The following is a 24,446-nucleotide window of genomic DNA, read 5'->3' as shown; positions in this document are numbered from 1 at the left end:
GGACTAGTGAGGCTTTCGGATTAATATATGTGGATCACCGCCTGATATTCGCCTACGTACGCTAAATAATTTAGAATTGAATTTCTTAATATCGCTGTTTCAACAACCGAACGATGGCTGTGACATGTAGTTCACCTTAAGGTCAGTTGAGGCACGACAAAAACGGCTGTATAACTGTTGATACGTCGTTTGTTGACATTCCAGCTCTCCGAGCTGGCTGAATTAAAATTATGTATCAGCGTTTATACTGCAGGTTTTTCGTGCCTCACATGACCAAGGTGTCAACTAGACGTCACAGCCATCAATCGGTTCATGAAACCGAAACAAAAACATAATGAGAGAAGAAATTCACTTATACATTATTTAGTTGTCATAAGGCGAATACCACGCGGTGATCCATCACGCGTCACTTGAAAGAAGAAAACAGCTGCAACTAAAATTAGGAGTATACAGTCCTTTAATTGGCGGCGCTGTAACCGAAATATAGTTATCGCCTCGACCCGCAGTTTTCATAGGCAAACTGCGATAACGTCATCGAGCCAAACAATCGGTTTTTGCTGAGAACTGATATTGGACAGAGTTGTCATCAGCGTCGCCCCTTTAAGTGCACAGTAGTTGTCCCGTCGCGAGCAAGGCTTGTTCGCCACAGCCGCTTGCACGGGCCGACATTGAAGCCCATGACAGTCTGAGCGGCGCGACACTAACGGGAGGCCGCTCACTCTTGCCACGCGCCCCTCGTGCGAACGCGACTGCCTTCAACCGACCCACGCCGCCGAACGGGCGTCCTTCGCTCCGCACCGACCGCCTGCGCTCCGCGCAGATAATGCACAGTCAGTCGGGCGCGGCGCCAGCGATGCAAGCGGAGAACGACCGACTCCTTTCCGCCGCCTTCGCTGCCGACTTTTCCTCGTCCCGCACCAACACGCTCGATCATTCCTTGCCACTGTCACTTTCATTTTTTCATTCGTTGCGCCCTGAAACCGAATCGCACAAAAAATAAACACATGAAATGAAGGGCGCTCTTGGACGACTTTTTTTTTTATGGCAACTAAATGAGCGCGACAGCTGTGAAAACCAGGAACGAAAACGAAAAAAAAAAAATGCGCGTTAACGATGTCGAGCATAGCTTACCACGGTTTGCAATGCAGTCGCGCTGCAGCAATGCATACGCAAGCTGCGCACAGACGTGAGCACACTTCTCTATAGAGCGCTCGAGTGGTGCAGTGCGGAGTGAAGGAAAATACTTTAACGCAGACAATGGGTTTCACAGACAGTGCTAGCTAGCGCTCGAGCGCACTTGCATACACATACAAACGACAAAGGCACTTGCCACGTGTCCTTGAAAGAGCAGCTGGATTTAGCGACAATATTTCTGTTTATTCGTTCCGCCTCACACTGCTCCAGCGCTCTAAACAAGCCTGCTCACGGCTGCCGTGCGTCCTGCAGCTCTGTTCAAGCCCCCATTGCGGTCTAGAAGTCCTCTCTTTGTAGTTGTGCCTCGAGATCCTCTCTGTTGTAGTTTTATGTAACTGCAGGGTGTACACCTTTAGTGCTGGAAGAAACTGAAGATCGGGCACTCTCGGTGCGCTTAATCAACTGATCACTTGATATAAGTTCTCGAAACACGTGTGAACTGAAGGCGGGAAAAAATTATTACTTTCAAAAAAAAAAAGAAGAAGAGCAGCCGTAAAAGCAACGTTCTGAAACGTCAGTGTGTGGCTGTTCGCGCCACCTTAGGTATAGCACCATGTTCACATGTACGAGAGAGTCGGGCAAAACGCGACAGAAATTTCCAAATTATCGCCTACTTTTAGATTATCCGCAGGTATCAACAAACAAAGATATCAGAATCGTCAGCTGCCATCCTGGCGTCACGCTTAGTAAACACGAAAAGGTAAGCTCAGGTCAGAACAGAATAAAATTTTATATAATTCCAAGGTTCAAACTGTCCCATTCTGCCTGGACCCCTGGGTAAGATGAAATGAGGCGGAGAGTCGTGTCTGTGGCTGTTCCCGGAGTGATGTGTTTGTGGTGTTCGCGCCGCAGTTATGTCTCAGGACTCCAACTTGGTCTAAACAGTTCGTTTTACGTGCGATGGTTCCTCGTGAAGTTGGCACCTTGTCCACCTGCACATTGAGCTTTTCCGCATAGAAAGCACTCTACCCTGATAGAACGCGGCACGGTTTTGTTCCATCACCCGCTACAGACATATTAGCTCCGTTGCGCTACTGGCATTCGCGCAGCCGTTCTACGCGATCCTTTTTAATCTCCTGCCTTCATTTTATTTTTTATATTGTATTGGTGGGGGGGGGGGGGGTGTGCTGTGAGTGCTGTTTCTCTTTCGCAACGCCTCTGTCGAATACGCACGTGATTTGGTTGTACTACTGTCAGCAGATGACCACGAGCTTTTGGACATGATTGTAGGCGAACGGGAACAAAGCTTGCTCCATCTTCCTATGTGTTGTACAAGTACTGGCAACTTACTCTTGCTCACCCGAAACGAGTGTGCCGCTTGTGTTCCAGGGAGACTGTTGCATCTCCTGCCTCTTCACATTCCGTCATTTTGTTTACTCTCCTGTGGCGGACGTCTTTATGAACACCGAAACGAGGGGTGGCACCGGCGCTGAGTGATGCTATCCAAAATTTCTGCACATTTGCTTCGCGCTGATATTCAGTCAGTGGTTTCCTTCTGCACGTCTGTACAATCATAGATAGTGATGAAGCTTTGGACCAATTAACAAAACCAGAATCTTTAATTCAGGGACATGGAGAATGCCACATTAATGTTGCGCTTTGCCCTACGTGCGATCTGCTATTGAAGAAAATTCCTTCTGGGACGTGAGGCGTGATTAGTTCTAAACTTTTCGTAAGAAAAGGCCAATAACCAACTGTCATAAATAAATACGTATGATAGCCTAGAACGACAGCTTGATGCACAGTACCGAAACAAGTGGTGTGGTATGGTTCCTGTCGGTTCGGCCACTCCTCCTTGGACTCCAGTATGAGTCTGCAGTATTCGTGAATAAATAAATAAATAAATAAAATTAAACAATGAATTCGCACCTTTTTTGTCGCTTTTTTGATCCCCAGAGGTCACCTGACAATTTTTTTCTTCGCTAGGAAAGTACCAATCTTTTGAGCCGTGACCAGTTTTCTAGGGACATGTGGCGGGTCATGCCAGTTACATATCTAATTGTGTCTTTCATAGCCTCAATCGCTTTGGACGTTAAACCCCCATAAACCATAAATATCTAATTAATTCGCTGGCATGTTTGAAGGTTGAATCACGCTCAGTACTAAAACGACGCGTCTTGCTCGACTTTCCCCGTTATAAGGCCCTTCTTACTGGGTTGATTTTATGCAAGACAAACTGAGTTGAAACTGGGTTGGGTGTGTGTGTGTGTGGGGAGGGGGGGGGGGGGGGGGGGTCGGATTCTTTCTTTGTATAAAGTTAATCAACTATGAAAGCTCGTTGCGTTGCGCTAAATAAGACGTCATATATTCACGAACAGCCTATTGAATAATTTCTATTAATATCTGGAAAACCTGTTCCCATCCACCGTTTCACGCCGCCGACCGCCTTCATCATCAAACCCCCCCCCCTCCCCCCGCGGTTAGCGTGCGAAGAACCAGGAGCCGCGGAGTGGGAGCGCAAACTACCAGAAATGTCATTTCTTGCAAATATTTCCTCATGCATTTATTATCTCCATTCGCAGCACCCTTGATGCTCTGTCTGTCTTCTGCTTCGATGGAGGCGAAACGCAATAACACCCGCGTCGTGTTCGATGTCAGCGCATGTTAAACAGCCCCAGGGGATCCAAGCTTATCTGGAGCCCTGCAATACTGGCGTGTCTCATAGCCAGGGGTTGGACTTTCCGTTTTCACCCCAAAAAAGTCGTTAAAAGTACGCCAAGTTAAAGCTTTGAAATTCGGTTTTAAACCAAAAAAACGCCAGTATCATTGCCATGTAGTACGTCACAATTGGCTGGCTGTTGAGTAGGAGTTATACTCGGTCACATACGAAAATGAACCAAAAGCGGAAGCAAGAGACATGGTGAGGCAATCAGGACCGGTGAATTAAATGGCCTCAGTTGTGAGTTTTGGGGCATTGCTCTGCGGCCCTTAGGCGCACGCTTCTGCACAAAAGGAGGTTAACTGCAAAACAGGAGGCTTCAACTGCTTGCGTCGTCTAAGACTGCGTAGCACGGTTTCCTCGGCGTTCATTCGCTTAAGGCCATTAGCGCTTTACGCAGGTTTTTCTACTGCATCTGTAGACAGTGAATCAAAACCATGCATAAGAGTCACAAAAAAATGTCATGTTACGACTATGCAGCGAAAAGTTTAGTGGAAGTTTCGCCGCCCGCTGTCAACACGGAGGACGAAGTGATTAGGGTGCTTACATGTGTCGATGCACACTGTAGGCTATCTACATGTGACGTTCCTTCCTCTCGCTTAACGCAGAAAGCAACCGGGACGATGGCAACCCTTTACTCAGAATGAAACGTTTTATGCCGTATTTGTGTGGCGGTTAGATCATTTAACTGCAACGTTGTTGCTTTTCTAGTGGCTGATATTATACCCTTCAGCAAACATATATAGCTACTGAATACGAATGTTTGTTCGTAAATTACTAGCAGATCGACTGAATCGCGCTAACAAAAAAAAACGAGATGAAGACTAAGTGACTATTTACAGTATAGGGTTACCACATTATATCATCGGACAAAAGCCAGTAATTCGTTCGTAGAAGAAATATTCGCCGAGAGAAACATAAAAACTGCCTTCTGAAATCAACACCGAAAAAGACCGCCGAATTTTTAAATATTAAAAAACCGAAAAGTCTAACCCCTGCTCATAACCCATGAGTCTCTTCGGGACGTTAAACCCCACATACCGATACTAATACCTACCCTTGCACATGCCCAGCGAAAGCATTGTAAACCTCCACATCTGAGATTTAGAATGTATACTGCTGCGTTTGAATAAGGCACATCTTAACGCCAGCAGATCTTTACAGCAGTACAACGAGATAAGGGTGTAGTTTAAATTCGACAGCAAGTTAATTGTTTTCGAGCTGATCTTAAATAGAAACTACCTCATATTCTCAACGGAAGTCACGTCTCGGATAATTAGTACGAGGAGAGGTGCACAAACTGGAAACAACCAATTAATAAGGATGCCTTTCTTCCACTGTTTTGTGATGTCATATGCATAGGCAAAGCCAGCTTTTAGGGTAGAAATCGGGGTTAACCCAATCGTTGTGAAACTTGTGCACGTAGTCAAAAAGTGTGGAAATTCTGTTTTAGCCGAAACAAAAAACCCTACGCCGCACATAATTGATGCATTTCAGATTCCTAAGCCGAGAAAGCAGACACACGAAGCCCACCGCAGCAGAGGGCATCGAATTTATTACGACTACTTCGAATTCAGTGCTATGCTCCTAGTCTGTGCACAATGTTTTTTTTTTTGTATTTCGCCTCACACGCCATTGTCCGGTTCAGATGTCACTGCATTCAGCTGTTGAGCAAAATACCCGCGGGAGCGATGGCCACAGCTGACGCATTTTGATGGAGGTAAAATGCTGTGCGATGTCAGTGCACGTTAAAGGAACTCCCGCGTAATATAAATTAGTCCGGAGCCCTCCACTGCAGCCTCCTCTGTCTCTCTCCCTCCCTTCAACCTCTACTTCTACCCTGCCTTCACTGCACGGTTCGGGTGTCCCTGTGAGAAAGTTACGGCGCCTTTACTTTCCTGCTGAGAACTAGCGTTATCATTTCACCTCCATCCAAATGAAGCCACCGCAATCGGGAACCAAACGAGGGGACCAGTGTGTCAATGGCATAGCGCCTTAGACTCTTGAGCCAACACCCACAGCAAACTAAGATAACGGAAGGCACGCTTGTTGTTTTTATACCCAGGGGGGCACTGTAACAGGGGAAGATAACGCAAAACGGCACAGTTATTCGCTCTCCGGTATGCGATTCAAAAAGGCGGTGCGAAAGGTATGCGCCGCTAGGCTATACCTCTTTGCCTAAATCGCGTACATCTATAGTTGTTGTTTTTTTTAATACTCATTCATGTCGAAAACCGTTGTTGACTGACTTACCTCGATCCGTATGCCATTGTGTGTGTTTTTTACGAGACAAATTCAGTAGAAACCTGTGAAAAGACAATGCAGCTGTATTTTTTTTTCTTCAACAAATTGCCGTTTTTGTTCTCTATTTTTTCCCCCATCCTGTATGAGCCCGAGATGGGCTCATATTATCTTAAATTAAAAATAATAATATGATGTGAAGCAAATGCAAAAATGAGCATGCCTCCCTGCTGCCGGACTTGCGCCTGTATTACATATGAAGTGCACGGAATTTAATTTGCTTTCTTCTCTCTGCATGCGACCTCTCCGAAAAGCAAACAGGCCGGCCACGGTTGCAATGGTGTCCGAAAGTGAAATCTGGGCCCAGTATTCTCCTGACACGTGCTGCGCGAAAACACAGTGCAGCCATGGCGTTGGCTTTGGCCATGCTGCTGCCCGCACATAGACTATAGAAGCGGAAGCAAGGTAAGCGCTCGTTCAATTAGTTCGTGTAAAAGAGCGTGTGACGCCAATTCTTCCTTTCTGAGTCTCCGTGCGCGATGCAGCATAATGAGCACAAGGAAGCCCAGTACATCTTTTTGTATGCCGGAGCAGCCGTATCAACGTTATTCTTTTTGCATCTTATTGCCGTTACCATTTCAAGTGCCTGTGACGCACGATAAACGTCATCTATGGCGCATTGGTCGCGGGAATTAATTCGCTCCATGCAATGCTTATCTTCTGGATGGCGTCATCGCAACTTTCGCTGGCGGTTTCTTCCTTGAACGCGTCTTATCTGGGCCTATTGTATATGCAGTGCATCGGCCATGGCCAAGGACTTGAGGACGGAGTATCCTCGAGAGTTTCGATAGGCACTCAATAAATGCTAAGGCTAGGTACGATACAGTAGAGCGCGGGGGTCGCAAGCTCATCTCACCGGCGGGAGGGGCCATCCGATAAACATTTGCTTCCCAGGGGCAAAGTCAGAAAAGTGAAAGCAACCAAAAAGAGCGGGGGGGGGGGGGGGGGGGGTTAAGAGGTCCGTGCACCCGCTTGACACTTGTGATCAGTTCAATAGTTCAATCTTCTGACGGCTTCAACGCGGCGAAAATCGAGCAGGTGGCTCACAGCCGGGAGCGGTGAGAAATGCAAGGACACAGTATTACTTCTCAGTTTCCACGCGAAGTGTGTTCAGTCGCTGGCTTACGACAAGTAGTTGACAAAGTTCAGGCAGAAGTTGCGCGCTTAGCAACTGGTCTCGGCGTCAAACTGTTAGGAGCGATGAAGCGACGCGATGCGGATGGAATAGGAACGAAGACAAGGGGAGACCTTCAGGCCGAGTGAACAGCGTGTTTCAGACCTCTGCAATAGACAGACGGTGCTACAATGTTGCACGCTCATTGCGTAACCCTTGTAAGTAATGGCCGCGCACCCGGCGTTCGTGTAGCAAAATCGCGCCCGCCGAATGCATAGCGGCGCGGTCAGAGTCGGAGCTCCTATCTATTCTACTCCGTGGCATTGACTAAGCGCCGCGCTTCTTTCCTTCCTCATTCTATCCCTCATCGGCGCCGCGTTGAAGGCGGCTGGTGGCAACGGCTGAAGCGAAAGACCGCATCAGGCATTGTGTCGTGATCTAGTTTCTGTCGAAAAGAGGAAGCAAACGCCAGCAAGTATGCATGAGCGCGTGCAGACTTTGCTCCGTCGCGTGCGACTGTGAGGCAGCGGGCAGCTTTGCTCACGCTTGGCAGAGAGAGGCAGTGAAGGTATATACGGTTGGGCTGCCCTACATTGGGGAAAGGATGGGGCAGGATGTAATGGTGAGTGAGCAAAAACAGAGCCGAGCTGAAAAGACAAGAGTTGTAGGTAAGAAAACACGAACTTGGCACATGGCCGGTCGTAGACATGGGAGAGAATCTTTCGAAGCTACGACCCCGCGTGCCCGTCAATCGGTTTAAGCCAAAAAAGAAAAAAACGTGCCGCCAGGTGGTTATGGTCAATAGGTAGCGTGACGCTCTTCAGGGTGTTACAGAAGAAGGCATTAGTACCGGGCCTATATATATCACCTTACACGTATCATTCTGGCATATTCAAGGTGGGTTCTTGTTGCCTAATAACGAGTCTGTCACCTGAAATTGACCAAGATTGAACCAAATGGTGTAATGCAACGTTTGTCACTATTAACGCTAGTGAGAGCAGCTCTTATGGGTGATTGGAAATTGCGGCGAAACCTAGATCCTCTGGAAGCCCAAAGGCCATCAAAAAAGTATGTGGCACGAGCATCCTCCTCTGCCTACAAAATTCAAGACACGTACCCTCTGCAGTAAAGATCATGGCGACAGTTTTTTTTTTTCAGATTAGGGCAGTATTCGGCCTAATTGATGACCGACCAACCGAAACAACGATGACGGAGGCCTATTATGCCTAAGTGCTGTTGCGATTGCATAATGCTATCGAAGAAAAGCGGCGACGATAATTAAACTAAAAATAAATGGTAGGGCTTTAGCGTAGTCAAAACGAGTTGACGTGCGAACGCATGTGTTTAGCATGATTGGCTCATGATTTTTCCTTCGCTGGGTCGTCGGCAGGTTGAGCTCTGATCGAGGTTAAGCTGATGTGATCTGCTCGCCGCCGCAGATGAAGGTTGATGAAGACGACGATGTGCAATGCACATGCGAGAATGTGTTGCAGTTTAACACAGGGCGTGATCGGCTGCGGCGATAGCATGATGGGCCTATATATAACCCTCCATTGAGCGCAGTTTTCCTCCTCCATCAGTACTTTCCAAATTAAGACTGTGGGGACCTCCTTGTAAATGACTACGGAGGAGGAGGAGGAGGGAGGAGGAGGAGGGAGGAGGAGGAGGAGGAGGAGGAGGAGGAGGAGGAGGAGGAGGAGGAGGAGGAGGAGGGAACAAAGGCAGGCAGGTTAACCGAACTGCATCAATAACCCATCGTGAATACTTGCAGCAGGACAGCAGTTAGGATGGATATAAATGCTTGATAAAATTCAGTGGAAATCCCATCAGGACCAGGCGTTTTTGAGAGAGGTAAGTGATCAATTGCTAGTTCGGCCTCCTGATATATGAAAGAGCCGCTAATAATGGAACAGTCCTCTTCTCATAAAGGCGTCACAAGAGATGTGAAACGCGCGATAACGTCAGAATTTTGTGTATAAGGACTGCCACTAAACAACGCCATGTAGTAATCCACGAATACGGACATTACTTGGCTAGTACGTACCTGTCACTAGCGTCCGACTGGACACCATTTCCGGAATCTGCTTGCAATCGCATGACGGAGGTCATGAAGCAAAGCTTGTCGTGTCGCGCGTTCACAATGTCAAGCACGCGTGGTACGAGATCTGACTAGGGCACCCCTGTATCGCTCCGCATCATGCCTTTGTAGGTCACTTTTTATGCTGGCAATTTCATCCGTATATATAAGCCAGGTGCTTCACATTCCAATTCGTACAGGTTGTACACGCCTTTGTTAAGTGCCTGCTCCTGGTGCTTCTTTTGAAATCACTTAGCAGAGCCGATTTCAATAGCTATTGCAAATACTTTCTGCTTGAACATTTCCCATGCGGCAAACAGGGGTAGGCTTCCAGAAAAACGGGATTGCAGCTGCGAGCACGCAAGGATGATAAACTCTCGGTCATTCACAAGCGATGAGTTTAACTTCCAAAGGGCCCATTGCAGCCTAAATTGTGAACGGTCCTTGCCACCGAGCCAAGCAACCACCATACATCGATCAGGAAACGAAACTGATATAGTTTCAAGTACACGCCCGCGAGAAAATAGTGCACAAGATACATGAATCCGATCTAGGCGAGCGTGAGAATACCCCTGAATGCGCGTGAATGATCGAGAAGCACGACAGGATGCCCCTACATCGATAAGCCCTGCATCTTCTGTACCCCGCGACAAAACATCACCGCTCCTGTCCGTGCGGGCATCAGGACCGACGCTATCAATCGGGTCACAAACCCCATTAAAATCACACAGTAGCACGACATGCCGGTCACAGTCAAGTAAAGTATAGCCATACCTTCAAACAGACTAATGCGCTGGGCTACATCATTGAACGCATAAACATTTATGAATCGTCATGTCTTCCTATCAAGTAGAAAATCGCACCATGTGAGGCGGCCCTCGGCGTCGGTGTCACGCCAAAACAAGCGAGGGTGTTTCGCAGAAACAATTCGCCGACAATCAGACAGCATGCGTCACAAAGACGTTAAAATGTGTCATAAAGGGCTGTAGTGCCCTTTCGGTGTCCTCCTCAATCTGTCTTTTTCTCTTAGACAGCCACAACATCTGGATACCTGCTGGCCATAAGTCGGCGGAGTTGTATCCGTCTCTGCCTAAGGCCACGTAAATTAAGCGCTGCAAATACCAACTCTTCAGGGGCTGCCACGATGACTGGACATAATTCCGGTTACAGTTCCATCCGCCTGCCAGTAGACGGCGAAGCCGCATCTGTACCGCCGCCAGGCCTCCTGGAGCGCGAACGCCGGCAACGAAGGTGCTCGCTGCCTGCTGCGTCGTCCTCGCCGCTCGGTTGAGAGGCGCACGACGCGCGGCGCTTCTGGAGAGGCTCGTCAGCAGCAGCCAGTCCACCGTCCGCTGGAACTGGGGCCTTGTCCGGAAGCTGCTGCTCGGGGATGGCCACATGAGTTGTGCACGCAGCGGTACACGCGTGGCCTTCGGACACGGTGACTTGCTCCCCACCAGCAGCTGGACATTGCGTCTCGTCCAAAGCCTGCGCTGTATCGTCTTCCGCCTTCTTTCCCTCGGGCCCCGCAGTACCCTAGTCCTTCGTGAACAGCCGGTGGAGGGACACTGTACGACTCGGCCACGACGGCGGCAGGAGTATTTGCTAAAATTGTGTCAAATTACCTACAATTTGCAATGTCGGTTCTCATTGGCCCTCACCGAACAAGCAGTTTGAGAGGCTGCTCAATTCAAAGTCATATACACGTTCCGCGTACAATTCTCGAAACTTGCTCCTGCTCTCATGATCAGCTTACTTTGCTTCAGTTTGATCTTGCGAAGGCGTTTGACAGTGTTTGCCATTCATTCCTTTTTTTTCCTTCCAGCGCGAGCAAACGTTGGGTCTGCTGTACTGAAAGGGGTGCAGCTTTGCTACAGCAATTGTTCGACTCGCTTAATTTTTAAGGGTAATTTGTGAAACCCTGTGGCAATCGGTTCTTCGGTGAGACAAGGCTGCCCGATGTTCCCTCTGCTTTTTGCCCTTTATCTGTAGCCGCTTTGCCTGAGTGTTCTGTGTAACAGTAATATTCGTGGCTTCTCTGTTTTGGGTAATGAAGTCAAAGTGCTTGCATGGACTGACGGTCTTGCTTTTTTCTGCATTGACAAGCACAACATTGACAAAGTTGTATCGACAATAGATCAATTTGGCTTCGTCTCTGCCGCACAGATAAATCACTTCAAAAGTTCTGGCGCTCTGTTATTCCGAAATAGAATCGCCATGTGTGCCGCATAAATACCGTGGCGTTCCACTTCATGCATTTAAATCAAGTGCCCATTGCTGGAAGGAGCAGGTTCCGATCGTCGACCGTTAAGCTCACAGTTTTGTCTACATCGACTTTCAATTTTCGGTCGTGCTCAAGCCTGCAGCACCCTTCTGGCAACAAAAATTTATTACGTACTCCAGGAGTTGCACTGCGCTAGACATTACATCCGGCGTTTCCATCGAATATTTGCGAATTTTATTTGGGCATCCAATTTCGAGCCGATGTGACGTGATAATCTTTTCAGGCTTGTTTGTGCAGGAGGATTGGGCTTAGTTCCCCTGTATGTAGACAGTCGTCCATTTCTGCTTTTTTCGTGATTGTTCCCATCAAATTATTAGGCCATCTTTGCAGATTAATTTCATGACCCTGTTTCGAAACTTAGTGATTTCTTCAATTTTTACTGAGCGCCCCTCTTTACTCGGCTTTATGCAGGAAGTTTGTGCTTCTGTGAGGATTTTCTAACGAGAACTTATTTTCTGTTTGGCGTAAAAGTCTGTACAGGATTTGATAACGATGCTCTTTACGCCGCCATTGTGTCGTTTTCTGTGCATTGGCCTCAAGGGTCATGATATGTGCTAACGCGAGTGTGCAAGATGCCGATCCCTCGTTGCACTAAAATGTTTTTCTACAATTTACACACCGAAGTTCTACCTGTTGATACGTGGCTCTGTAGGAAAAATATTTTTGTGCCTTCTGTTTACTGCCGCCGGTGCAGTGTACGTGAAACCATTGAATATTGTTTTATTAACTGCGAGGATGCGATTTTGTTTTGGGATGTGTTAAAGAGGACGCTAAGGAAAGACCTTATTTTAATTTCCTACAGTGCTCGTTACCTTGCGGCTATTCAACCTCATTATGAACCGTATGACATGTTTTTAATCTTTTGACTTCATATATCCTATGGAAAACGCGCATGCTGGACCGCAACACTGAACCTCTTGTTTTAACCAGAAGCCACTTCAGTCGAATGATGCTCCAACTCAGGGACACGTATGATGAACGGGACTTTCTACCGGACTGGTTTACGCTGTTGATGCGGTGTCTATCTTTGCTGCCCTTTCAGCTGTGTTGTTTTCTGTCTAGCTAGCGTAGTGCCGCCATTAGCTGCGTGCTTTGTAAATTATATGTATATATCCCCTTTCTGTACAGTGCAGTGCAGTGGCAAACGAAGTTGATCCGTTCGCGCCTCCATGGGTTCCAATCCCAGACGCCACAACATTTATTTTATTTAGTTATTCAATGTCGCGGTCAAGGCTTCAGCGATGAATCGGCTTTCTTTGCAACTTTGGTCGTGAAGTAGAGCTTTCGATCTAAAAATCACAGGATGTCTACGAGTGTGTAGCACGAATGTTTAATAATTCTCAAACATATTCTTTTCCTCTCGCAACGTCAGACAGCCGGAGGTGATTTCAGACTTGCCCACAACTGTAGGAATACTCTGAAGCAAACTTGTTTCGAAAGATAACTGTTACTGCTTACAGCAGTGACAGTTAAACGGTAAGCCTGTTCTAGACTCGCTAGTCAGAGCGTACCAACTTGAACTTGAACCCCATGTGAAGACGCTAACACGAACCACCTTTGCAGGCTGGGATGTTCGAAACTGAGTTTGCCCTCGAAAGGGCGCAGCGGGTTGTTTGCGGAGCCTCTTTCAAGCGCGCAACCTTTAAGGGGCTGTGAAGGGGGCTTTAATAAAGTTGCGGCATGCCTGGGATATTGAAGCGCGCCGCTTCACGAAGTGCCCAGCAAGGGTTTTTTAAATGCGTTTTGTAGAAGCTGAGTTATCTGTAGTCAAAATTTGAATTTCAGCGTCTTCACGCCTTTCCCTCTCCTCTCGTCACTTTTTGCACGCTGGAAGGTAGGCGCTCCTACGCCGACCCCCCTCTGGGAGCGTAGCTCCCCGACCCGTCGGAGATAAGCGGCTTATGGGCCGCGGCCACGGTAGCTGCCTGACGTCTGAAAGAATCTAACCAATGGCCACCTCTCCCCTTGTCTACGCAGATGCGGGGGACGGAGGAGGGTGCGAGCATGGAAAAGTCGCAGGGAAGGGCTCGCCAACTTTGACGCGGGATTGTAGGTCGTCTCATGCGTGTAGAAGAGTATTATTTGGCTCTGGTTTTCATGGCAACGCAGTGCAGTGATTAAGTGAGTTAATGTGCTCTCAGAAGGCGTTTCAGAGCCCCTCTAAGGAAGCCGGGCGCCGGGCCGGGGAACTCTCGTACCCATCCTTGTATGGGTTTCGATCGAAACAACACTTTCCACTGCCGAAGCGGATGCGCAAACCGCTAGGCCACCTCTCACCCTCTCTTCTACTTTCCTTTCTCTCCTCCCCTTTCATTGCGGAGGAGAGAATCTCGCTCGCTCCACTTCTCTACCCGTTGCCTCCCAACCTTGTCGGGCAGTGTGTTTCGAACCAAGCACCTCTTGCAGCCGGGGCCGACGGCCCAGCCACTTGTCACCACTTCGCGCACTTTTGCGTGCGCTCCCAGACACCCTTAGAGCGTGTGGGGGTAGCGGTCTCGGTCACAAAGGAGATGCCCTCGACTCAGCTTGGCAAGCTCAGCCGGAGACCTGCTACCAAGTGACAAGGGGGTTGGTCGTCTGGTGCCCAGCTTTCGCCGGTCGCAAGCCAGAGAATGGGTCGGAGTCAAAGGTTCACAAAACAAAACAAAGTTTATACAGCGAAGAGACGATACAAAGGATTTCTCTATCACTCGTACGAGCACATACAAAGTGATTCACAAATACCATGCAACTCGTGCAAAGTAACACTTGAGAGAGATAACAGTTCAACAAAATCTTTGCACCTAAAGTGCACTAACACAGAGAGAGACAAACAACCAAAACACGATTTGTTCACCGGGCACTGCGAGAGTCCGACGACCTGAGGAGCTCGACGGGGCAGTACCGCAGGTTTGCGCACGTTGCCTCGCTGGTCTGGGCTGGTCGAGTGGTGTTCTCCCGGGAGTCGAGCGGGCGCGCTTCTCGGAAGCTGAAACGGCGGCTCGGGCTAACAGACGGCGGTTGCACATACATACTACGCCGGTTCTGAACACCTGGAAAGGGCAACTTACCTTGCAATAAGAGCCGAAGCATCCTCGAGGTGAGCGAAAACATGGGTCTTTATATTCGGGATACAACTCAAGAGCGAAGCGGCAAATTCCCCGATGCCCTCCAGCCAATGGCGTCGACCAACTTTCATGACGTCATGGTTTATCTGTGGTTAAGCCCCTCTTGCACTAGCGTGACATGGTATCAACCTAGCGTGACACGGGATTAACCACGTATTAACCGCGACATCATGAAAATCAGTCGACGCCATTGGTTGGAGGGTCTCCTTTGAGGGGAATTTTCCGCTTCGATCTTGATTTGTATTGGACTAAATAGTATAGTCGAGGAAAGTCGAGGGGGGTGCGGATCATGGCTTGATGGAGCTGCTCCAGATATTTGCCCCTCTTCGGGATAAATGTCTTGGAGGGCCGAGGACCCTGGCGAACGCTCCGTAATGTGGAAGTACACTTGTAGGGCGAGGGTCGCACACTCGCAAAGCGCTGGCAAAAGTGCTCAGAAAGTTGCCGGGCCAGTTGGTATCTTGATCTCAGCGGTCCTGTTCTTCGCGCGGCGTGTTAGTCGAAACGAGTGCTCGCTCTCTACGGAGACCTGAGGGTTCGAGCGCGCGGCTCTATCGGGACCCATTACCAAAATACCACGCTGTCCCCAATGTCTGCCTAATTCCCATAACCCACACGAAACATCCCAACTCCCTTTTCCTACAACCCATCACTTCTATCTACGTCTCAGGGAAGATTACGGGTCTCCTGTGCCCGCTCCCCCGGCTGCGGTGTCTTCAAGTATAGCTTTGTCCTATTATTCTTACACATTCGGCTGTCCTAAAACTTGTCTGTCCGTTCTCGGGGATTTTCATTTCTTATGATGATTGGCTTTAAGCCCATTACAGAGTGGTGCGCGCGAGACACTGTTTTTCTTATTTACTTTTAAAGCCTCACAATAAATTCTGTGTACCAGTGCTATACCGCCAGCCACCAAAATCGCATGCGCTGTTGGCGACTGGCCGTACCGGTGGGCGGTAACGTTATGCTGAATCTCTCTTTCGGCTGAAACGCAGTCGGCGTCACCTGCGAGCATTGACACCCATTAAAACATCCAATGTTTGGGTTATAGCGATAAAGTGGTGTGGCGGCCGATTTGAAAAACGAACAAACACTGCAAATATTCGCGGCAATATGTTGTCCTTTCACAGGTTAGCGTAGTGCTTCCTGTCCGCCTTCCTTCCGTACACAAGTGCCTTTTTTGCGCATAGCTTGCCGCCGGTGGGCACATACTAAGTACCGTACTACAACTGATAAATGGGATGACAGAATACCGACATCGCACAGGACATAGAGATGACATTATGCATGCGAGCTCGCCGTATGAGTACATACAGGTCAGAATCAGTTACGCGGAACACTAGGAAACCATAATTCTCGACACACATTCAACGCAAGCACCGCCTGCAAAATGTAGTCTTTACGAGCTTCCCATATCATACCACTAGCTGGAACCGGTCGCACTGCAAGCTTACATAATAAAGACAGGAATAGGGCGCAAGTTCGGACGTTAGCGCGGTCAATATCACTCGCCTTTGCGCTAACCTTTCACGCCTTCAACGACACCACTTGTTTCACATGTCAATGAACCGCGCGCTAAACAGCCATGTAAACAAACCACCGTGGCGATGGCAGCGATGGTCACCGTGGCAACCATGGAGACGCCAGCGACCTAGGAACTGCGGCTAGGGAAGTTTCAAAAGTTTTCAGCGCCATTTATACCTAATTTTGCGACAAAACGTACCCAGAAAAGTACCGAGATAGACGTCATTTTGACACGACGTCATTGAAAACCACGTGACATGAAGATCACGTTCCTCATTATAGCCCTACGCGGGACTGAACGTAGCGGCCGAGCGAACGGTCCCCTCCCCCGTCGGCGGCGGCCGCCGGACGAAAACCTGAAACTGCGTCGCCGCGAGCACTCTCGAAGGCATGACGTGTACGCAGCCGCCGTCACTTAGGGAGGGATAACATCGCCCGTGTGAATACCCCTATACCTCTCCAATTAACTCTGCCCTGTGCCAGCTGCGGTCACCTTATCCCCGCAAACTACTTTTTCTGATCCGCCGCCTTTCTGCCGCCCCCTGCTACGCTTGCCTTCTCTTGGTATCCAGTCCGTTATCTTAAAGACATCGGTTATCTTGCCTTCGCATTACGTGTCCTGTTCAAACCCATTTTCTTGTCTTGATTTTCTCAGCCCGCTGCTGACGAGCATATTCCTCGCCCAGGAAAAACACTCCGAGAGTTCGCTGACAGTTTCGATCCTCGGACAAAACACACTTTCTGTGAGTTTATTGCCGGAGGAACGCAGACCCCCGACGAGGGCGCACTGCGCCTGCAAAAAAAAGAAAGAAAGGCCAGTGAAGACATCCGGACACGCCAGAGCCACCGACTGTTCACAGAAAAGAGGGGACCCCCCGCGGACGCCTCACGGCCCGAAGGGTAGAGGAGGAACCTCACGCGACCGGGAGGAAATAAATGGACCGAAGGAAAGAGAAGAGCGCCCGAGGTCAGCAGAGGAGTCGTGGCCACTACCTCCCTGCTAAGGGCCCGCCTGCAGACCCAGGAGGATGCTGGCCACCAGATCTCCCTGCATTTGGTGCCGGACCGCTCCGGCATTGAAGGCAACGACCTGGCCGACGCTCTGGCCAAGTCTGCCCACACCGATGGGTCCCCGGTATCCTTTGCAGTGACCCAACATGACTTTGCCCGCCCCCTCATCATGCAGATGGTACGGGCCCTTCACTCCGACCGGAGGATTGCGGCCTACAAGCCCTTCCGCAGGCTCTCGGACCAGCTGCCCCGGCGGGACCGAGCCCTCCTCCTGCGCCTCCGCATCGGTTGCACGTGGACGCCCTCCAGATTGTACACGTGTGACAGGGCCCACTCTCCTGCCTGCCCCTCCTGCGGGGACACGGGGACGCTCGGCCACCTCCTGCTGGCGTACCCGACCCATGATCCCCCCAGGCGACGACTCGAGTCGGGATACCGGGCACTCGGTCTCCCGTCTACCACGGAGCACGACCTCCTCTTCCCGGATCGCAGCCAGCTACTGGCGCATCGGGCCCTCCTCTCCTTCCTCGAGGAGACTGGCCTGAGCATCTTCCTCTAGACCTTCGTCCCGTCCAGCATGAGGCGATGGATCTGAGTGGACCGATGCTCATTCCCTCTGTCCGGTGCTTGCACACTTTCCCAGTGCACCGAGGCTCCCCTCCCTTCCGCCCGGTGCTTGCACACACTCACAGTGCACCGAGGCTCCCCTCCCTTCCGCCCGGTGCTTGCACACACAGTGCACCGAGGCTCCCCTCCCCTTGCCCGGTGCTTGCACACACTCCCAGTGCACCGTGGCTCCCCTCCCTGTTGGACGCTGACGTTGCTGCGGCGGTGTGACTCCTGAACGGCCAAGGACTTCCACGGAAACGACGCCCCCCCCCCCCCCCCCTCCCCTGGTCCCCAAGAGTGATGCCCAAAGGGCCAACAAACGTCGGGACCAGTATCCCCCTCTCCCCTTCATAGCAAAAACCACCACCACCACCACCAGTCGACGCCGAGTGGGCGCAGCGAAAACAGCTCAGTTCTTGGAAAGCATGGACTGACATCCTTCTAAATTTTCTTTAAGCGGCCTCAATAAATCAGTTTTCCAACATCCAATGAGTGTGCTAACAATTTCAACTAGGATCTCATTAACCCGCGTTTGTTCTCTGACCCGCTTTGCCCTCTTCCTGTCCCTTAATGCTACACCTATCATCTTCCTTTCCATAGCCCACTGCGTTGTCCTCAGCTTGAGCTGAACACTTTTCGTTAGCCTCCACGTTCCGCCCCATAGGTGAGTACCGACAACATACAGCTTCCGAGATGTTGGTAAACTGCCATAAATTGTCTGAGAGAACCGGCCAATTCAATGCGCTCCAGCCTATTTTATTCTTTTAGTTATTTCCCTTTTGTGATCCCGGTCTGCAGTCACTACCTTCCCCATACCCAGCAATTCTGGACAAAATCATTTTTCAGGAGAAAAGACCTTATGAACGCAATTTCTTCATGTATTGCAAGATTTCACTAAAACAGACAATATAGCCGCAGATCACCCCTCGGAAGGCTTGCATTTTTTTGCTATTAGTGTTTTTGTTATCAGAAACGTACTCCATTGCTTTTCTATGGCAGTCGTTACTAGTCGATCCGACCGATGGAAAAACTTTAAAAGAATGATGTTGTTACGCACCGGAAGAATAGAACACTACCTTCAATATTTTCATAGCAGTAACTTAGACTATCCCAATATTCAAAATTGTTGTCTAAGAAAGCTGAACTTGATAGACGTTTTCTCTAACCACTTCCAGAGCATCGCTATCATTTGTAAACTACTGCAAGACTGTTGAACATTACTTTAGTTTTCGATACGTGTTCATTTTTACACCCACCGTTCTTGTCTGCCTGTCTAACTCATTGATCATGCTTTGCATTTCACCCCTGAGTTACTTAGCAAGGCAATGTCATCAAGCGAATCGCAGAGTGCTAAGGTATTCTCTATTAACTGTTATTACCAGCTGTTCTCAATCGAATCCTCTGAATACAATTTGTAAACAGGTGGTGAGTAGCACCGTGTTAGACGAGTTTAATTTGTGTAGGTCAAGCCGGAAGTGAGTGCACCTTCAAATCGCATTTGACTGTTTTGTGAGGGGGGGGGGGATGCAGAAAGGTAGGTGACCCCCTTCCTCCACCCTGAGCGACAAATCTTCTCTGGGAAAACTGCATCGGCATCAATTTCTTTCCTAGGAAGTTCAACAAAACTCACTGTGCAAATATGACGACCGACCGACCCCCCCCCCCCCCCCCCCCCACACACACACGCGCGCACACACTGACACACACGCACACCGTAGACGTCTCCTCCAGAATTAAGAACATGGAGACCCTGGAACTAATAGTTTCATTGCTCTCGGCCGAGGGCAAATTTTTGTGGACTTGTTTATCATATTTTATCGTATAGTTTTTTCATGCAGTTATCATATCATATATAATATATCCTACAGTTTGCCCCATTTTTTTTCTGGGTATCAGCGGTGCAGAGAAGGCAGGAAGATGGGATTCCTGACATCGCAAAACAAAATGAACAAAGGTCGAAGGGGAGCCTGAGTCCACTAGCCACATGTCGACAAGAGGACTTGCTTCGTCCAACTTGCTCACACGAAGACAAGTCCTCTCGTCAAAACGCTGGCTTGAGGATTGAGGCTCCCCCTTTTCTTTTCTGTACATTTCTCTGGGGTGTTCCTTGCGCATGCGATGTCTGAGCCTATGCATGGGCGTCTCTTCTTGTACTATAAAATTGGTTGCTAGTCTTTTCATTGCGCTTTGTCCTGAACTGGCCCCTTTGGCCAAGATTAGCTGCAACCCAGCAGAAAGCCATTGCTGCCACCGCCAAGAAGTGCCCACAAGTCCGCCTCAGGGCACTGCGCCGCCGTCTAGCGCTTTCCCTGCCGGAGAAGGGAACACGCGAGGCGTTTGACGGCTGTTCAAACCGCAAGCACCCAAGGAGCAATATTCAACCGCCTTGGTGGGCGGCTGTTTGTCAGAAAGCCTGTGAATCGTCATTGTTTCTGTTAATCTTACCCGGGTAGCACCGAACGTTACACTAATGTTACAAGATTCTTATGTAAAGTTCCAGAAACGTTACAGCTTTCATTGAAACGTTATGCTAGAAGTTAAAAATTAACAAATACCGTTATATGTTGAATTGTAAACATAAGTTTAAAGTTCAAACTAGACATTGCGTTAATTCTGTGTTCTAAATGCTATTAGAGTATTTAAATCAAAACTGTGAAACAGCATTGCAAATATATTTCAAGCATTGTGTCGCATAACTTACCACAGTATTCGAGCAGTAATTATGTTCTTCAACTAGCAGAATTTTGCCATAAATCTCTGGTGGTGCCTAGGATAGATTGCATTTACAGCCCCAAAACTTGATCATAAAACCTTGCTTATTTCCCATTCACCACTATCACTCATGAGACACCCTTCTTCCTGGCTGCGTATGAATGCTTGAGGTCATGGTATCCGTTCGCGCCTACCACATTGCCCCCTGTAAAGCGTTGACTGAAGCTGTGTACTCTACCAAGTGGCGGGCCTGGTCTTGCAGGGTTGTTATGCTATTTAGCGAATGTTGCGTAATGTTCAAGTATAGGAATATGTTCATCCTTCGTTTAACTGCAACGTTTCACAATCGCTTGAAGAAAAGAAAATGCAGCGCAATGTATTAACGTTTGACCTAAACACAAAAAAAGCAGCATGTTCTTAACGTTTCGGTGCTACCTTAGAAGAAGGATAGATATGTGCTCGCAGACGAAGTCATGCCCCAGCCCTCTTTGCACCCTGACCGCTGCTGTGGTCTAGTGACACCGTGCAAATAAAGGAATGCACTGCTGATCGAGACGGTACAGCAAGCCTACGCAGCCTGTGGGCTCAAAAGCAATCGCTATGCCGTGTGATCCGCGGGTGCCAACACTGGCGCAGCCATCTCGTCCGGGGAGCTGATGGCGAACAGCATGAAGCAGGAAAATGAGGAAATTCCGCTCATCCTAGGTTGACGACAGTAACATGCAGCGCTTGGTCATGAGAAGGATTTATTTCCCCCGCTGTGAATTTATTTCATGCTTTTTCTGTAAGGTACGACATAGCGCGGATAGTTGATCTAGCTGACTATATAGTTATCCTGGTGTCTTTAGCAATGTATAAGAGTCCAGCGTGTTCTTGTTAAACAAGTGCTGCGAATGCAGCATTTGACTGGCCTTGGCAGTGGAGGCATAAAGCGTGTTTTCGATGAAACTCGGGGGTCAGATTATGCATTCCTGATAAAATTACTTGCTTAGGGAATCTGGTGGAGCTGGTTCAGTAACTTTTGCCTAGTTTCGCCAAGCATGGGGAACGAAAATGCTACGGGCGGTAGCTTGCTAGCGGCTCTTGTCGATAGAACAGGCAAGTTGGCGAGAGTGCGACTGCGGGTTTTAATGGGATACTCAGGACAAGCTGAAGTTGCCACGTAAATATATATTACCGCGCTAAAATAAGAAAGACGCTAGCGTCACTGATAATGGAGCTTTTTATGAGCAAGAAAAGGTCACAAAATTAAATACACGCTCCGCCACTCGCAGCCATCTTCGCAAGCAAACTGCGGTGCGCGCGAAAAGGCAATGACTGAGGGCCCCTGAGACTAGGCAACACCGCCATTCACTTCCAAACGTTGATCCCGGAGTCGTGTTTGGTATGGACGTCAGGAGGTCAGAAGTTTGAATCAAATGGCGGGAAAATTTTTAAATTCAATTTTCTCGTCAAAAAAATCGCCTTTTTGTTGTAGGACGAACGTAAACATTGCCGGAAACAGCCGCAGAATCATTTATTACTAAGAGCAAAAGTTCAATAGAGTTTCTCAGCGGGCCAGTCAGAAGCCACCCGCCGCTGCTCGGTGACACGATGCTGCAAACCACTCTTCCGAGCGCCGCGCCTCACTGGACACTTGCACACACATGCATGAGTTGTGATCGCAGTCGCAGTGATACTAGATAACATCTGTACTAGATAACATCTGTACGGCAGTTATGCCTTGAAAGTGCGTGTCACCTGCTTTTTTCGAGCTTTGTGCGCGGAGGGAACTCCTTTGTTTCCTTCATTAGCGGCGGGCACATAGTTGAGACACAAATAGGCGCATGCTGGAGCTGCAGCCATGCAGGAGGGGCAAGGCAACAATGACATATTTTTCGCTGTTGCGAAGAAAACTGCTTAAAAAATTACTCTAGGACGAAGAGGCGACAGTGAGCGCTGAGGCACACTCTCACCGGACCACCCCTCCCATCCCCCACTCCGGAGTCGACCTTCCCATCCGTATACATTTGCTGCACGCGCAACGCGAGAGCGCCTGGGAATGTGTTTTCACAAGTTCCGCCATGGCGTAGTGACTTACACACGCCCTGCTTACCATCGCCACACGGACGAGTAAATAATTGCGGTCATATATGCGCTCTCTACATTCACGCAATTTCTACCTCCGGGCGCACATGTGCCACGTACAACATCCCGAAAGAAAGCGTCGAGAGGTCAGAGCCCACGCGACCCGGCGCTTCGCTCCGCAAGGCAGAGCTTGCATCCGGCGGATCCCCGTGCACATCGATGGGCTCAACTCTCCAGGCGCGCGCTCGTTCCTCCCAACCGCCATCATCAGCGCTGACCTCACAGGATGAACGAACGCGTCGGCGTTCGCGCAGCTGTGGCCGGCCGTCGCGCCGCAGCATGTGCGCTTGACGACTCTCCGCTTTCTTCAATTAGGGCCATAGCTCGCTCCCTCGCTCGCAGCTCACGTGCACTGCACATGGGGGCTCGACACTGGACGCCACGGCTGCCAGGTGCGGCGTTTCCGTCGCGGGTCTGCCTGCGCGTGCTGCGGAGCGTAGCGTACGCCGCCGACGGCTCACTGTTCTCGCCTAGTAACTGGGCGTTGCATGGCTAACCGCTCTGCCTTTGCGTCCTTGTGTTCCTTTTTCTCGCTCGCTGCCTAGAAACCCATCTCGCATGGGACGGCCGATGGCGGCTATGAACCGGTTCCTTGTGAGCGAGCTGTACACTGGAAACAACAGCTGTGTATGAGACATTCCCTGCTATGAGATGAAGGACACCGCCGAAATGGTGCATTCGAAGAGGAAACTCCTGCGCTCATTCGTTACTCAACGGCATCGCGACGTAGAGTGATTTTGAAGCTATCCCCGAAGGAGAACGAAAAATCTGTTGGAGGAATTTCGCCTCCGAGTGCCTACGTTAGAAACCTTTTTTTTTTCCGCAACAGTAGCGCTGCCTCAGCCTGCATACGCCCTCCAAGCAGTGCTCACAGCCGTAAAGGTTAGATGGATAAACCATGTCCAAAGAATATGTTCAGATGCCTCCCGTGTCTTAGGTTATCTACGACGTAACCTCAAGTCGGCATCTCCCGAAGTAAAAAAAACTTGCTTACCTAACATTTGTCCGTCCCAAAATAGAATTTGCATCATTTATTTGGCATCCCTCTCAAGCCTACCTCACCGCCGAACTTGAGGCCATCCAAAACCGCGCGACCCGTTTTATCACCTCTGAATACACAAAAGAAATTAGCATCACTGCACTCAAACGTTCTATCTCCCTCCCCACACTTGAGTCACGCCGCATTATTTCACGCCTTTGCCTACTACACAGCTTTTTTTTTTTTTACCGTCCGACGTCAAAGCACCCCCTGCTGAAACCACCAATCCGAATTTCCAGTCGCCTCAGCTACAGCCACCCCATAGCCAGCATCAAGAGCCGTACTTTAGCAATGAGCAGTTCTTTTTTTCCTGACGCAATAACCCATTGGAATGCCCTATCAAACGACATAGTTTCATGCAACGATCTCAAAACATTTCGCGCGAAACTCACTTGTCATTTTCAGAACAGTGAACCTGTAGTTGCCCTGTACTTTTTCCTGTATTTTTCCCTATATTTTTGTGTTTTTTTCCTTTTTTCTTACCCTTTTGTAACCGCTTTATCCTCCTTTTTTAGAGTTTTTTTTTAGTGTTTAAAGTTCCAGTGTTAAGTTCATTGAGTTTAGTTGAGTTGAGTGGTTGTAAACTACCGGTGGGATTAGCCTTGCAGTTGCTGCCGGCAATTGCTCCACCGTAGCGACACTTAAATAGAAATCACTGAAACACTGTCCGCAAAAACCCAAATAGACA

General features: G+C 49.2%; 1 protein-coding gene across 6 annotated transcripts in view; it reads left to right on the top strand.

Moving 5' to 3' along the window:
* LOC144115637 (uncharacterized) overlaps nt 1-24,446 on the top strand; it is a 136,848-nt gene that overhangs the window by 103,956 nt on the left and 8,446 nt on the right. For 3 of the 6 annotated variants that reach the window (XM_077650062.1, XM_077650064.1, XM_077650066.1), the window contains exons 3-4: nt 6,409-6,559; nt 17,447-18,094. In XM_077650062.1, coding sequence (XP_077506188.1) covers nt 17,447-17,830 — 384 coding nt within the window. In that variant the 5' untranslated portion in view covers nt 6,409-6,559 and the 3' untranslated portion in view covers nt 17,831-18,094. Of the gene's footprint in view, nt 1-6,408; nt 6,560-10,515; nt 11,826-17,446; nt 18,095-24,446 lie in introns of those variants that run through there. The other 3 variants (XR_013311483.1, XM_077650065.1, XR_013311484.1) reach the window with 3 other exon arrangements.

Source organism: Amblyomma americanum, chromosome 1 (assembly GCF_052857255.1).
Source record: "Amblyomma americanum isolate KBUSLIRL-KWMA chromosome 1, ASM5285725v1, whole genome shotgun sequence".
NCBI classification, from domain to species: Eukaryota; Metazoa; Arthropoda; class Arachnida; order Ixodida; family Ixodidae; genus Amblyomma; species Amblyomma americanum.
Note: the sequence above shows the minus strand (reverse complement) of the source record. Positions and strands in the feature narration are given on the sequence as shown.